Source organism: Phaenicophaeus curvirostris, chromosome 17 (assembly GCF_032191515.1).
Source record: "Phaenicophaeus curvirostris isolate KB17595 chromosome 17, BPBGC_Pcur_1.0, whole genome shotgun sequence".
NCBI lineage: Eukaryota > Metazoa > Chordata > Aves > Cuculiformes > Cuculidae > Phaenicophaeus > Phaenicophaeus curvirostris.
The window spans coordinates 3399659-3416559 of NC_091408.1; the positions used below are offsets into that span (position 1 = coordinate 3399659).

The 16901-nt window shown below is 42.4% G+C and overlaps 1 protein-coding gene across 7 annotated transcripts in view; it reads left to right on the forward strand.

Moving 5' to 3' along the window:
• ATXN2 (ataxin 2) overlaps nucleotides 1-14280 on the forward strand; it is a 50361-nt gene extending 36081 nt beyond the window's left edge. For 4 of the 7 annotated variants that reach the window (XM_069870929.1, XM_069870930.1, XM_069870932.1 and 1 more), the window contains 4 exons: nucleotides 2545-2598; nucleotides 7949-8094; nucleotides 8956-9183; nucleotides 12604-13626. In XM_069870929.1, the coding sequence (XP_069727030.1) occupies nucleotides 2545-2598; nucleotides 7949-8094; nucleotides 8956-9183; nucleotides 12604-12807 (632 nt within the window). In that variant the 3' untranslated portion in view covers nucleotides 12808-13626. The other 3 variants (XM_069870931.1, XM_069870933.1, XM_069870934.1) reach the window with 2 other exon arrangements.
• The last annotated feature ends 2621 nt before the right edge of the window (nucleotides 14281-16901 follow it).

Below are 16901 nucleotides of genomic sequence, written 5' to 3' on the forward strand. Positions count from 1 at the left end.
TGTATTTCCTGCCATGCAATTAAATACTACTTTTCCCAGAGCATCTAATTTAACAGAAACCACATGTTCTCCTGAGTTCTTTTAAGTAGCTCCTTGGTGACTTCTAAATAATCTTCCACCTTCCCAGTAAATGATCAAATACTTGAAATTCTTGTTACTGAAACCATTCAACCCAGAATGAGTTGGTTCAAATGTTCCCTTAACCTATAAAGTTTACAGTAAGCTACACCCGAAGTGACTTCTGATGTCATGCAAAAACCTGAACTGAGATAGTACTGTAAGCCTTCCATGTGCCGAGTACTTGAAGACCTTGCCTAGATGGCCATCTATTAACGTATTCGCTTCAGATTCTATTTATTGACACATGAAAGCTTGGGGAAAGTGTAGCAGTGCCTAGGATGATAAATCTAAGCTGCTTCTGGAGTGCGTTGCTAAAGAACAATGTGCTGGAGTCATTCACATCAGATTGATTGACTAAAAAAGTATCTATGACTTACGTTCTGTATTTTGGGTATCGTAAGTTTACCTGCAGTATCTTTGGGCTAAATATACCGATGCGCTTTGACTCTGGTCCTTTCCAAACTAATGTAAAACTCCAGATTAACAGCTTCCTGAGAAAAACAACCACTGCTGCTTTTGATTTCTGGAGCCCCTGCTCAAACAAGTTCTCAGATTTCTTTTGACGCTTTAAAATTGCTGTCTGATTTTCAAGGTAATACATATTAATATTTATTTTTAATTAACCCCCTCCCTGCTTATGTCAGGGTACAGTGGGCTATACTGCTCTTTAATCCTTCAAACCAGTGCTTTCTTTGAGATAATTCTTGCCAAATTCACTCAGCTGTTTTCCTGCCTGTGTGGTAGAGGTGTCTGCCAGGACAGCCGCACCGAGGGGCAGGGGTTGGGGGATGCTGCTTATGAAGTATCCTTAAGGTGAGAAATGTTCTCTGGTGAGATCGGAAACTCCATCTTCACTACTGGTTTGGAACAAATTGAAAGTCTATGGCAAGTAGTAACTGCCTGCCAGCAGAAATGCATGTTGATCCATTAAATGACTGTCCGCACTGCCAAGAGCTTGGGGTTTGTTTTCCTTCCTGTCTCATGAAGAGACAGCTGAATCCAAAATACAAGCGGTGACCTATGCTTGTTGATAAGCACTCCCTCATTTTAAAGAGAAGCATTTTTGGCCTAATGCTGTTTAATGGGATATTTCTGCACTTCTGGGATTCCCTCACCAGTCATTACAGTGTCCTGCTTCTGTCTCCCAACCCGCTTTTGACAAGAGTTCAAGAGAAGCAGCTGAGTTGCGTGGTCACCACTCAACCCGTCTAAACATAGGACGGAGGAGTGTTTAGATACATTGAGTTTTTCCCTTCAAAACACAATTGGGAAGGACAGTGTTCAAGCAACTATCTTTCTTTCCATCTACCAGCCAGATGATAAAAATGTCTTATTACACACTTCAGTTTGTAACTTCTGGAGGCGTGAGCCACTTAGATGTCCTTGCCAAGGGGAGTTTGAAATGCAGGCACTGCTGCACCTTTAACTGCCACACACATGTACCTGAATGCAGAGTTGTTGCTCTTCCCCTCCTGAACTGCACATTGGTTTCAGATCACCCCATCCGTCTCGGAAGCGTTGGCTCTGTGCGATCTCTCCGATACCAGTGTCATGGGGCTGGTAGAGCTTGCTGGCCATGGTTTGCGGTTTGATCACTTCATCTGTGTTGCAGAAAGATGTAAACTTGTCTTGTGCTCTTAGGAGAAAACTTGATATCAAAGTAGGGGTGGATCCATTCATTCCTGTGACAATGAACTTGTGTTGGTTTTTACCAAGCAGCTGAATCGCCTGTGTGTTCAGATAACAAGAGTCCTCCGAAAAACCTTACCTTTGTGTTTAAAACCAGACATCGCTTTTATACAGATGCATTTCCTGGGTTTTTTGTGCTCTCATTCCTGTCCCCGTTCTCCCTTCCCTTTTCCCCTTCTGCATATGTGTTACTGGTCTGGTGTGTTCTCTAACTTTATCTGGTTTCTGTCTCAGCAGTAGAGTAAATTCTATTCCCCTGATAGTACAATGGTGGATATAATATAAACTTCAGAGGATTCTGCAGGGACTAAGAATGAACCAATCACCAAAGGTGTCTTGAAACTGTTAAGAATGACAGTGATATAGCTGAAAAAGCAAGGGGGCAATTTCTGTTCTAATGCAATTACATTACGTTTTAACCTTCTTATTACAGTGGACTGTGATAGACCATTAACTGCCATCACGTTTATTTTTGTGTTAGGAACTGAAGACCTCAGTGTCACAGTTCAGAAGGAAGGCTTACTTGAGACTTGTGTTGTTTCATCTCCACTCCTTTGTAAAACTAAATATCCAGCTCTCATAGCACCTAGAGTAAATAAAAATATCTGCATGGTTCTACAATCTTAAAAAAAAATTTTTATATATATATATACAAACATGATGCTGACCATTCCAGAAGACGGGAAGTATGCACATGGCAAGAGGCTAATTTACCTTTCTATTTCCCAAATTCAGCATGTCCCAAAATACCATACAGCAAGGAGACAGGCCCTTCTTTCTACTTTGCCAGTGAGTTGGGTTTTTTGTACTAATTTTAATTGTACAGAAAAGCACTTTCTAAAGAACAGATGTTAAAGGAATGGGACGTGTTGAGGGAACAAGTTTCCTTGCACCAAACCAGCATGTGGAAAACACAGGAAGGTTTTTTTTTCCCCGTGGACGGGAGAATGAAGCTGTTAAACAGATTTATGTGACCACAGGAAGTTGATTTGTCGGACTTTTGAAATGTATTTTGCATGCCAAATAACCTCTGACTTTACTGCCCAGCCTTTTCATCTGCAACCTAGCAGTGAGTAGTGCATGTGGATAGCCTCTGCGTAAAACCTAGAGCTGCCTCACTCCCTGTCTTTCATGGCCCAAATGGGATTTTAATGCCTGGCAAGTTAATCTGCTTCCCGAAAAGAGTATCTTGTGCCTTGTCTCTTTAAAAAGCTGTGTCTTGGGTTCTGAGCCCCTCAGAGGAAATAACATGAGTTACAGCCAAGGTGAGGGAAGCTTCCTGCAGAGTTGCTGCGGTGTCACTGAAGATGTGCAGTCGTCATTGTTATAGACAGTGACTAGATGAGGATTTCTTGCTGGTGTGCAGCATCGGCTGCTTTCTCCTCAGCAGATGAACGTTACCAGTTACGCTGCCTGGCTCTGCTGCTCCTGTGTGGTGTTGCCCGAGCTGGTGACCTGCAGCAGCGTAGGCGATGGAGAGGGACTGATGTTTTCCATACTCGCAGTACACGACAGATTATACAGAGTGCAGTTGTGTGCACGTATTATGGGGAAAGGCAGAGAGCTAAGAAATACTGCCTTGTGTGTTGGTGTTCACAGCACTTGGAGGAAACTGGTTTTGGGGAAGTGGGGTGGTTGCAGGATGAACTGCAGTTGCCACCCCAAGTCACGGGAAAGAAGGAACGCAGTTTCAGGATATTTCTGAACTTGCTCCCGTCCCACAGTGGGATTTACTGCTGTGTCTGTCTGCAAGTCTGTGCCAGGCACTTTTCTGTGGTTTTTTTGAGATAGCTCATGTAAGAGGGACGTGGGAAATACCACTTGTTCTCAAAAAATGTCTTCTGGAACACACTTCCTGTGTTTCTTGTACACAAATGGTTCTGTGTGAGCCAGCATTGTAGGATGCTGACCTGTCCTGTTTTCATGCATCTTGGTTTGGTGCACTGAAATAACTTTAATAAGCTCGTTCCTTTTGTGGATAATCTTCTAAGTGAAGTCCACTCTACCTGTGTAAAATGACTTCTTTAAATGTTTATATTACAAAAGAAACATTTGCTATTTCTTTGCTTCCTACCATTCAGGTCTTTTAAATGTAGTTATCCTCACCATCTTACTGGGTCTGGCAATAGTTTTGAAGTTTGTTCACTGGTCAGTTCTTGAAAATAAGGCTCTTCAGTGTGTCTTTGGACGATGACCAACGATGACCACCACCATTGGCAGCATTGAAATTCCTACCAGGGGAAATAAGAAATGGCTTTACATGGTTTTTGCATGTACCCTTGTAGCTGGGAGATCTGCTTGATTTCTGCTGCTCTGACCTCTTTTGATTTCAGCTCCTTCTGTGGGTTTGGTGGCTGGCTCCTACTTGTTTTACTTCTCAGAAAAATGGGTTCAGCAATTCAATTCATCTGGTGGTTTTGCTCACTTTATACTGAATCATATCTTCATTGTGTATCCCTGCAAGGTTAGCACAGTTAAATATTACCTGTTATGAACCAACCTGGTGTACAAGATGCTGGAGTGAAGCGGGGTTGGCCAGTGAGTATTTCTTGGGGAGAGGAACATAAGGCATTAAGGATGAGGAAAGCAGTAGATTTCTGCTGGCATGAACTGAGGTTACTTGCAGCAAGGAGATAACGCAGAGCTGTTCTGTCCTTTCCTAGAGCTTTCTCAGCACTTTCTTGGATAATAGATGGCCATTTGGAAAATCTCCAGAGTACTGACAATGGGGGAATATGTTGGATGATTGGCAGTTTTTCCACCACCACCTCCTGTCTTATCTTGTTAGCTTTTTGTTCTGTGTAGTGAGCTGTTTGGATAAACAGGCCCAAATTCTTGGAAAAAAGTCACAGTGAGAGCACTCTGGTTATGGTGAAGCAGGTGAATTCCTCATGACTGTCTTGCAAGACTTCTTTTACAGGCTTGCTAGTCTCTCTGATACCATTGGTTTGTCAGGAGCTATTAACCTCACTAGCTAAACGTGGAGAACCTTTTACATTTCCTGAGGTGAAGTTTGAACTAACAAAGATCTGTGCACGTATTCCAGACTTGCTGCTGCTTGTCCTGAACTGTTCTTGATTTGTATGCAGTATCCATGCAGAATTTAGAGAACTGTCCACATCGCATTTTTGGAAGACACTTTAATATTACTATTAAAACATAATTTGCAGCAGCATCTGAACTAGTTTTATTGGAGTAATTTTTTTAAAGACAAAATGGGGGAGAGAAGAAACTAAGCAAATAAAAGTCCTTCAGTATAAAAAAAGCAGTACTTTAAATGTAAAGCTATAGATAAAAGGTATTAGAAGGTTATGGAAGAGCTGCTACTATGACAAAAATCCTTGATCAGCTCCCTGCTTCTGTACCTGTTCTTTAGGGTGCTATTCCTTGGTTTAACTAGTTTCTTCAGAGAGAAATTCTTCATTGTGAGGTTTTATTGTATAATGTATCTGCTTCGGAATAACGTCATTTATTATTCTCTCGGCTATAAAGAAACGGAAGATGAATTGCACAAATGGTTTGAGGGAGTACCACATTATTTCGGGGGCTCTTAAAAAGTAATGAGGCAGGATGTGGGAAGCCTTGGATATCCTACAAGTCGAATTAATTTTCATATACATTTTAAAACCTCTTGAATGGAGTTGAAGTTAATTTGTAGTCGGGTGTGCCAGCTCTGTGGCTGAGGCAGTGGGATGAGAGTTGAAGGAGATTTCTGGGAGCATGCCCTTTGAGAACAAGTCAGTCCCTCTAAGCATTTATTTCTGTTACTTTGACAGAGATAATAACTTCTGGCCTTCTTCAGGGCACTGTATAATGAGGCTGAGAAATTTTCCTACTGTAGGAAATCATAAACTTCATACTGTAAAAATAATCGGTGTTCCCATTGATAGTTTTCATGTAGTCCTTGTAAGAAGGAGTGGCAGCTGAAAGTCAAATAGGAGCCTGGTTGAGATGCTGCTGCAAGGTACGTTTTAGTAGTGATATCAAAGAAAAGACTTCTCTGGCATTTGAAAGCGTAACAAAGAGCTATGGCAGCAAATACAATACTGGTGGGTTTGCCAGTGCGTATATCGAGGTCAAAGCTCTTCTCAATCAGAAATGCTTGTAGTGCCTGAGTATTCTTGTATGCTCATGTACAATTACCCCTACGTGCACATGCATAAGTATGTTAGGATCAACTCCAAGTGCCAGAATTTAAGGTTACAAATATCAATGAGGTTCATCTGCATTAATAGCCCAGAACTTTGGTGCACATCCCTCTTGGATCATTTGCCCAGTGAAGATTCAATAGAGCTTTCAAGACAGCAGGGCAGAATTAAATTGAATGTGGTTATTTTATAAAGGAGTGACCCTCATAGTGCCCTGTCCAGGGGAGAAAAAAAATCTCAAGCAAAAAAAATTCTGCCTGTATGTATTCTAGTGAGTTTGGGCATTTTAGAACTTGTATTTGTAAGCTTTGCAGCAAACCAAACCGAGTAGAATGGTAGTGTGTGTCAGTGCTGGTGAGCAGAGCTCAGTAGGGTTCTGTCCTTTGGAGACTTGCTTTTGCTGGATAGTACAGTGCTTTCAGATGCAGCTAAGCTTTTGTTCGTTTGCTCCACCCATCTCGTCTTTCATCCTTTATATATGCTCCAGGGATTCTGTTTTTTCATGAATGTGGAGCCCAGCACAGTGAAACTCTTCAGAAGCTGCAGCAAACGGTTACTTGCAGAAGTGAGAACTCGCCTCACCAGTTGTGACTGCATAGGGTAGGCGATTGTGGCATAACAGTTGCACTTCAGGTTTCTCCCTTTGCCCTCCTTTTTGGGTTTGTGTACTGGGGCAGGAAAACACCACCAGGAAGCCCATTGCTTCTGAAGGTAGCTGCAGGCAGGCGCTTCGTTACCTTCTTCCTCATGTAGAACAAACCCCACTAAAAAAACCTGTAACCCAGTAGCTAGTAAGGAGTAATTAACTTGTTAGAACAACAAAAAGGTATCAGAACAAGTAAGGAACAGTTGCAGGGTATAGGTTCAGGAGCAGGTTGATAGTTTGCTTTGATTGTTTGTCTTTTATTGTCAGAAAAACTGGCCTCAGTCTTGACAAGCCCTAGTGTTGGTGTGAGTGGTGTGCATTGTCACGTGCAGAACTGTAGTTGCGAGCTTTGGATGAGTTCTAAAAGCAATAGAAGGGGTTAGGCAAAGCATCTTAATTTTCATAGTATCTTGCTGTTGTTATGGCTTCCCATACTCTGTTAGATTCCCTCAGAAGTGGGGAAACAAAAAAAAGACTAGTTTATCATGGCCTGTTTTGAAGGGGAACAGGGCAAGACTCGTAAAGGAGGGACTTGTTGATATTAGCTTGTTGTTGGAGACTGGAATGGCTGTAGCAACAGATGTGGTTTCACTGATGTGAAAGTTTTATGTTAAGTTTTTTTTCCTTTTTTGAAATTTTGTACGTTATTTGCTACTGCTTCAAGGAATTAAGAATTTCGTGGCAATGCTGAGAAGCTCACAGAACGGTGATGATTCAGAAAAGACTCCCTTGAGGGGAGAGAAAAGATGCAAGATTGGAGTAAGAGATATTGGCTTCAGCAAAGATGTGATGCTCAAGTGGCCTCAGTTTTCTCAGCTGTGATGTAGAGGCTGTGTGTCCCTGTATCTCTTAAGCATAAATGCAGTGTTTGTACTTCACACTGGTGTACTGTGAGCAATATCCAGAAGAGTAGCATGGTGAGGCTAGCCAGGTATAAGGCCAAAGCATTTTTTTGGATGGTGGAAATAAAAATGGCGTGTAACACCTTTGAAAAGCATATTTCAGGAAAAACTAAATTGTATGAAAATGATCAATTTGATATTTCAAACTGGTCTGTTTGACAAAACTAAAGATTAAATACTGCTTTTTTCTGTGTAGTATCTGTTACGTTGCAAACTAGGGAAGATGAACTGTCTAATTATGGTTATTTATAGACTTGCCTGCAAAACCAAACTGCACAAAAGCAAGGTAAGATACTCAGCTATTTGCAAGATATTTTTTTAGAAGGGGGAGGGAATATATTTACAGTATGTTTGAGATATAGCGAAATCTTCAGGTGCACATGGTAACTTGATGAGATGGCTGTTCTGTATCTGTTGTTAAATACTCTTCTTTTTCATCCTAGTTTCCACTGGCTCACTTGCTCAGCAGTATGCCCACCCTAATGCTACCCTGCATCCGCATCCTCCGCATCCTCAGCCTTCTGCCACACCAACTGGCCAGCAACAAAGCCAACATGCTGGAAGCCACCCTGCTCCTAGCCCCGTGCAGGTAATAGAACTCAAGGGAGAGAATGTCTTTAAACTGTATTTAACACACTATAGTGGAAGTTATTGTATCAGTCTGATGCTTGACATTGATATATTGATTTCTTTGAGAGGAAAAATGCTAAGATGGAGCAGTTGCTCAGACAAACTGAGTGTAGCAGATCTCATACAGGACTTGTCCAGATTCCCCTCTGTTTTCTGGAAGGAATTAAGGAAGTATATCTATATAACTTAATTTTTCTCTGCTTGCAGCAGCCAGGACTCAAATGTGGTAGGCTCATGACATAGTTTGTTAAATAGGCTGTCAAGGAAACTTACATCAGTCCGTTTTCGTTAGTAAGCACCAGTATCAGAGTCCAGTCATTCATTTCTCTGTCTGCACAAGGGATGAGGAATAGCTTGTTTCTGTGTTGTGATTAAGGAAGGGTCATAATTTTGTCAGAGCTTTAATTTGAATGGAATTGAAACTGGAAATAGTAGATAAATGCTGAGAAATGTTTGATTATATTTCACCAAAGACAAGCAGCTGGAAACAAAATAGGCCTCATGATAGTGCTGTGTGCCTTAGTTACTTACTGGTAATAACTTTAGACTACAAAGTGCAAATGTGAAGTGTATCCAGCTTCACGGTTGCAGCATCTCCTTGGTTTTGCCTGTCGATCCAGGTTCCATTTTCCAGGCTGCTGCTCATTTGACTTTCTAGTGGAAGGAAAAGATGAGCCTGTGGAATTGAAATTAGTTTCCTTAGATTTGCCACTTAAAAGATTCACTATTGAAAGCAATTTTGGAAACCTTGCTAGTTTACCGAGTAAACGTGTCTCACTTCTTGACTGTAACCTAAACAATCTCCTGTCTTCTGTTGCAGCATCATCAGCACCAGGCTGCTCAGGCACTCCACCTGGCAAACCCGCAGCAGCAGTCGGCGATTTACCACGCAGGTCTAGCTCCAACCCCGCCTTCCATGACGCCAGGCTCCAATACGCAGTCTCCACAAAATAGTTTTCCTACAGCACAACAAACAGTCTTCACCATTCATCCCTCCCATGTTCAACCTGCATATACCAATCCGCCACACATGGCCCATGTCCCCCAGGTAAACACAGTTTAACAACCTTCAAGACTAAATGTCTTAATGCCACAAAGTTAGGACAGTCGGGCCTGCTGAAGTGATTTCCATTCTGTCACCTCTCAGCACAGACTACCTGTTGTGTTATTTAGGTTTCTGTCTGTATATTGCTTTATTTAGAATTTTCCAAGATGTTTGGACCTCAGCTTCCAACACCCAGTGCATCTGCAACTGTAGTTTAATGAAGACATCTTAAGGTGGCACTGCTACTGAAAGAAATTGAGCTCTCTTCCCAGTTCCCAGCTCCCATCTTTGTCCTCCCCCATCATTCTGCTCACACAACTGTTTGACCATGCAGCAAACCAGGCTGGGGACATGATTCAGCTGAAGTGTGCCGCCCCTACTCCCATTTTAGGATATTTCTCAGTCAAATTGGTTCACTGCATGATCACAGGAAGAGCTGGCATACAGAAAGGTTGGAAGTGAGAGCTGAGTGGAGGAAGCCTGAATTGCTGCTTTTGGTGGCAGTTGTAGGCTCAATTTTATACGAGTACATCCCAGAAAGGATATTACACAGGATTACTAGGGAGTAGCAAGGCATTACAATGGGAGATAAATGAGATCCAGTTCAGATGACTGCAAGACAATCCTTGCCGAAAGAAAACCGTGTCTGCGTGCGTGTGCGTGTGTGTGTCTGTTTCTAAATGAACTGCTTATGCAGGAGATTCCCAGTGATTGTTGGGTAACTTAACAACAGTCCTTGTTTCAGGATCAGAAACCCACTTCTGACTGCTCTCTTGTGGTCACTTCACTTAAAAAAAAAAAAAAAGGATTTTGGGAAGGGAAGCACATGACTGATTAATCAAGAGCTCTGCGTAAAGCAGGGTTACAAAGATTTTCTGATATTTACTAAATCTCATGGATTTAGTGTGCTTTGTCAAGGAACAGACAATTAATCAGTAATTTCCCTGCACAATTTCTTCTGCAGACCAAGTACTTGGTGTCTGGCTTATGTCTTCTCATACAAGTTAACAATAGTTTGGGATAACAGGACTAACTGTAATTAGGGAGGTTAGTCAAATAGATGTCCAGTCCCTTGCAGAATTCTGATACAATCTTTGCTTTGGACCCTGGGACAGTCCATTAAGCCAACGAATTACTAGTTATTTAGGAATTGTTTTACTGGTGTTGAGTTTTTAGCTTTTTAATTCCATTAGGCTTTTAATTTCTCTGCTTTTGTACCGTGGGGAAGGATAAGGGGAGGATGTCCAGACTTGGCTGCTGCTGTGGCATCTTGCCATGTCCTCCCAGCTCTGGCTTCTGCCAGAAACAAGGCGCTTGCTCCACTCTCATGTGCTGGCACTGGTGTGAAAGCTGAAGTTGTAGAGCTGCTCAGGGTGCTTTGCATGCAGCCCTTCAGAAGGGTCTTGCTGCAAGCTCCTGGCTCAGTGCTGTGCCTCGAAACGTGAAATAGGACTGTTCAGGTTCTGCATAAAGGTAAAAATCTATATGAATTGTCCTGTACACGTCGTGGCCAGGCCCACGCCTGTGCTGTACGATGCAACCCTTGCCTTCCTTTCTGTGTGCCAAGCACTTAATAAGCAAACCTTGCTAAAACAAATCAGATGCAACTTTCAGGCAGTGCTGGCTGCTTAGTTAGGACTTCTTGCAATCACAGGCAAAGCCTGCTTTACTCTTGATTTTTGACACTCACAGTCTCTTTTGCTGTAATTTTTTTTAGGACGCAAACTGCAATCTTTAATCCATGCAATTTATACCAAACTAACAGACTTCTCCAAATGAAGTAGTTCCCTCAAAAATCTCTAATGAAGGAATAACTACAGTTCTGTGAGACGTTTTAGATGCATATAATTATTCCATTGTGGGGAACCTAATGTCTGGATTTAATAGTTTCTTAGCAGCCTCATTTCTAACTTCTGAATACAATTCTAAAATACCATGTAGTAGGAATTCCAGTTAGGCTAACACGGGGGATCAGTTGAATTTCCCTTCAGGTTATCAGATGAATCTTGAGCTGTTTGATATCTCACTTGAGAAACAGTACTTCAAAATTCATTACAGAGTACTGGCAGCTGCCAATTTGCAAAGTATTTGGGCCCCAGCAGAAATTATCCAGTGCGTGTATTGAATACAGCTGCTATATGAATAGCTGTGTTATAATGACTGTTATAATAGCCTGTTTGTCAAAGTAAAAATGGTGCTGATCCTGAAAGGTATTTCTGTTTCACAGCCTTTTCTTCTAAGCCTTTTTTAGAGCAAGAGTGAGATTTGAATTGCAGTTCCTGCCTTTAAAGGCTTACTTGAGTGCTATTAATACAGTGCAAGTCTGATAAAGAGTTCAAGGAATGTCTATGATGAGTCAAGTAACCTTTTTGTCTTTAAGAAATAAAGATGTAGCCACTACCTGCTATCTGTCTTTACTGGCATGTGAAACTTGTGAGGCTGTGACTATTGCACCGTAGTGCTCTGTGAATGGGACATGATAGAAGGACAAAATAAACCTGTTACACAAATGTTTTTTCTTTTTTCCAAGAGAAACCCAACAAGAGCTCTGAGAGTTCCTTAATGTTACGTGCTTTTAATAAACTAGTGTTTACTAGCTTTTTAAACCAGAAAATTGATGACCTCTAGAATCATGAACTACCCTGAGATAACGAAGCCAACTGACAAGTTACTGAACTTGTTTGCCAGAAGGTGATCAGCCATCATAAAGATTAATCTCCTTTTTCCGCTGAGACTTAAGTGTGATTGCTTTGATTACACAAGGACCTTAAGTGTGATGAGCTTAACTGGCAACAGAACAAAGCTGACTTAACAGCATAAAGGGATGAAATCACTCATCTTAGAGTGACTGCCTAAATGAGTGATAACGTGGGCACAGGCCACTGGAGAGGGTGGTTTTGAGGGCAGGGAGTCAAGAAAGAATGTGGAGTTGTGTAACGCGCAGCTGAGGAAGGGATGCCAGACTCCCAGCGCGTGTGAAGTTCCTATCTGTATCCAGTGCGTTCTCTGCATAGGAAGTGCTTTGATCTAGGTTACTAGCCGTAATGTTTTGAAGATTTGTTGCTGAGGATTGTTTTTGGTTTGGTTTTTTTTTGTTTTTTTTTTTAAAAGTATCCCACCATGTAATGCTGGCAGTTTCTCCCAACACTCACTGTCCAAATGGCTAAAATAAAGTTGGGAATGTGACTCAGAGCCAGCAGTAAGGATTTGAGCCCTTTTTTTTGTGTGGTTTTTTTTGGTTTTGGGTTTTTTTTTTAGTTATTATTTTTCTGTTAAGATCTCTTGACTTAATCCCTACAGCTAATCTAGTTAAAATGGAGTAAATCTCTGGATTTACTGGTACAGCTGGACAAAACTTGACAGTCATGTGGCCAGGAGTGATGCCTCCTTGTGACCATTATACTAAAGAGCTCTTTGTTTCAGGCTCATGTACAGTCAGGAATGGTTCCTTCTCACCCAACTGCCCATGCTCCAATGATGCTAATGACGACACAGCCACCTGGTGGTCCCCAAGCCGCCATCGCTCAAAGTGCACTACAGCCCATTCCAGTCTCGACAACAACACATTTCCCCTATATGACGCACCCTTCAGGTGAGGAGTGTGTGCCCGGGAGACCTGCACCGTAACTGAGCCAGGTCGTAGTAGTGAGGAGAACTGTTATGAACCAGATTTGGGGAAAAGAATAAAACAAAAACCCTTAAGATGTCCGTGTGGAGTGGCAGGCTCTTTCTGCATTTCACATTTATACTTTGCCAGCCCAAATGCGAGCCTAGATAAGCATACGAGATTTATCTAATGGAGCAAAGACACTGCTTCTTGCTAGCTGAATTAGAGAAACAGAAAACTATGCAGACACTGGCACTGTGGGACTGTGTTCTTCCAGGTTTTGCCGTGGGGGATGGACTGTTTGTGTAGCCTGTTTATAATGATTGGGGGGTTTATTACATTAAAAGCGATCGGTCTGGAGGATAGGAGTGAAATGTTGCTTGGGGGTAGGGCTGTTTGATTTCTAATGACAAGTAAAGTGACAACTGAAGTCTAATCTTTAATTCAGAGTAACGTTGTGTAGCTTTACTTTTTGGGGAAAGTAGGTGCTGTATGACTTCTTTCCGCTTTAAATTTAACTTACCTAGGTTTCTTTATTGTTCATTTCCAAACAGTCTCTAAACTTTTGTGGTGAACTAGTTACCTGATTGTGTTTCTTGGGGAATGTGTGAGCAGAACAAGGCTGCTTTTCTGAGGGTTTAGGTAGGGGAAAAAAACATCCAAAGGACATCTTGTGTGCAGGGTTTTGTTTTGTTCATTTAAAAAAAAAAAAAAAAGGAAAAAAAAAAAAGAAAAATAAAAAAAAAGAAAAAGTTCAGCTCAGTAGTTGTCCTGTGACCACTTTACTAGCAAACTGTTGTGTGGCTTGCCAATTTATTATTTACATTTGAACTTTTTTTTTACAGTACAAGCCCACCACCAACAGCAGTTGTAAGGCTCATCTGGAATAACTGAAAGGCTGGATACCTTTTGTAGGCCAAATACCCTCCTTCTACTGCTTCTGCCAACTGGAAGCACAGAAAACTAGAATTTCATTTTATTTTGTTTAAAAAAAAAAAAAATTTGATTTCTTGTAACATCCACTAGGAATGCTAACAGTTCATCTTGCAGTGGGAGAGATTCGGACTGAGTAGAGGCATTTAGGAACTTGTGGGCTATTCCATAATTCCATGCACTGTATCTGAGTCCTGCAAGTGCCCCAACTCTGCTTGCTGAAAACTGGAAGTTATTTATTTTTTAATGACCCTTCAAAGTTATGAACTCATCAGCTAGCAAAAGAAGTAACAAGAGTGATTCTTGCTGCTATTATCACTAAAAATCAAGACTTGGAGATCCCTTTTACTTCTAACTAAACTTGAAACAGGTTCAGTAAAAAAAAAAAAAGTTCTAATCGTCAAACTGATGAATTATTATTTATAAATCACGTTTGATGAGATAATCACTATCGTGAGACAGTGATGTAACTTTTAAGTTAAGAAAACTTTTACTTTGTAGATAATATAAAATAAAAACTTAAAAAAAAAATAAAAAATAAAAAAAGTTTTAAAAACTGACCTGCCCGGCATTCGTGTCTTGTTTTGCCACTTTAATGTGTTACCGCTTTAATTTCACTTTCATGCCTTCTCCAGCTTTCGATCTCATTTGGAGTGAGTGTTTTCCTTAGCATGAGGTAAGCTCTGCGATGCGTTTGTCCTGTGCTGCCGTGTTGTGTGTGTGCACCCCTCAGCGTGCGACCGAACCCATCGTGTTTGACTTGCAGGGACAAAATAAGAGAAAGGATTCAAGATCAGAAGTTCAGTAGAAGCTTAAAATTATTTCTTATGTTCATATCTGTCCCAGATGCCTCAGCCTGATGCTGCTCTGGCTGGTGTCAGGGTGTCACAACTGGGCCTTGAGGCTCAAGCTCATGCGCTACGCAAGATGTGCTGCTGGAGAAAGGAAGGAAGAAGTTGGGGTAAGCATTGCTCACCAAAATCACTGGTGGTATAAAAGGATGGAGGGAAGGACAGGAAAAAGCAATTGGCTGTTGCCTCCTGCGCTATTGGAAATTGCTTCAGGTTGCAGCAGGGCAAGTTAAGATTAGACATAAGGAAAAATTTTTTACCGAAAGGGTTCTCGGGCCCTGGCAGAAGCTGCCCAGGGACGTGGTGGAGTCACTATCCCTGAGGTGTTTAAAACAACAGGTGGATGAGGTGCTCAGGACTATGGTTTAGTAGTGGGCAGGTACAATTGGACTTGGTGATCTCAAAAGTCTTTTCCCTGATTCTCACGGAGGCTCTGGGCGTGCTTTTCCTTCCTTGGGGAGGCTTTTAGCAGCCATTAATTCAGTATCTGTTAAAATGGTATCCAGGCACCTAGAGAGTCAGACTAAAGACTAGAAAAGTGAGAAACAAGTTCTAAAAACAGTTTATTGAGAGCAGAGGTGTTTTTTTTTATATTATGGTAAAATTGCATTATTCAAGAATAAGTTACGTGTACAGTACATACAGAAACAACACCTAGAAATCCTATACATGAAGAACTCTTCTGTGCAGGTGAGAAGTACTTTCAAATCAATGTTTTTCATCCCAACAAACTGTTGGCTTTAATCATCCTGCTAAAGGCTGAGTTAAAGAATGCGCAGTCGCCTCCCCGCCTCCGGTAGTTGCTGGCCAAGGTTGGGTCTGTTTGCATCGAACACGCTTCAATTAAAACTTGGAATACTCTAACCTGTTAGGCAAGATGACAAGGCTTTATCTGCTTGTTAGAGTAAAACTGCATTGGTTGGGTGAGAGCGGTGTTCTGGGGGCTGGAGACTGGAAGAAAGACGTTTCAGCCTCCCCTGGACCTCTTCCTAGAAGCTTTTCCCCCAAAATAGTTCTGAGGGAAAACCCATGGGTGAGGGAATGGTGGTGTCAGTGTTTGGTAACCTGCTCTGGAGGGCTGGTGCTGTTCCTCAGGGCTGGGATGCAGGAGGGAGGGAGAGATTTAAATAACGCTTCATGTCCTGAACCTCTTCAGAACCCACAGGGATACACGAAACCTGCTGCTAGGGAAGGTGTGTCAGCAAACAGCGGCTGGTTCCTGAAGCTTGAGGGGTAGATCCAAGCCTTAGGTTCTGTGCTAAGCCAGGTCCCTGCTGTCAGAGAAAGTGAAGGCACTGCTGGGTTTACATCTTTATTGCTAAAAGCTGTCCTGAGCAGCTGGCTGAGATGGGGCTTCCCTATTGCATGTGGGACCTCGGTGGTCACATCCAACTTTTATTTCGGCTCTAGGAAATGCTGTTTTCCTCTGTGGGAGCCATGCAGCAGCTCTATTGGCTTCTTCCCTCCACTCAAAACTCTTCTCCGAGTTCAAATACATAAATCCCTTCAGTTGCTTGTATTCCATCTAATGGGATGACTTAACGCTCTTCGCCTGCTACTGGAATAAAGAGCAGTACCTTACGGGCAGGATTAATGTGTGCTGGCAGGAGGGCTGCCTGTCAGGCTCTGACCTCTGTCGCAAGCCAGATACTTTCTAGGAGAAACAGGATTTCAAACTCAGCCCTCCAAGAGCCGGGGAAACGGCCCCGAAACTGCTCAGGTCCCAGTGGGTTCACGCTGCAGCAGAGCGGAGGATTAACGGGGGGCAAGAGTGGGGCTGCCCAGCCCTTGGCTCCCTTGTTGGGGAAGAAATAACTCTATTAAATAATCCGAGCAACTTTCCCTCTGCTCCAGCAGGGAGAACAGGCGTTCACGTCCACCAGAGTTTGTTTGCACAGGCGAAGTGGCTGACGGGGCGATAACGAATTCAACGTATATTTTGCTAATCAAGCAGAGCAATTTCCATTTAAACTAGAGGGAAACCTCTTGCTGTTAAACTGCAGGTTAAAAATACCACGTGTGTGTGCATGTTCAGTTGTTGGCACTCGAACAATAAACCCCAAAGAGCCCATCCCAGCGGCAATCTGATCCGTCTGGCACGGGCTGTGCCCGCCGATCCCTTTCCCAGCCCGTGTTTTCTTGCGGATGCTCTGAGCGGTGGGTGATTAGAGTGAGGCCACCCTGTCTTGGGGCTGCCTGGAGTGCAGCTGGACTAAAATCAGCTCTTTAACCTTGCAAGATGTAGCATCTGCGAGTGTTTTCCAAGGCGTGCGTGCTCCAAGAACCACGCACCCAGCAGGCAAAGGAGCTCAGGGCTTGGATTATGCTTC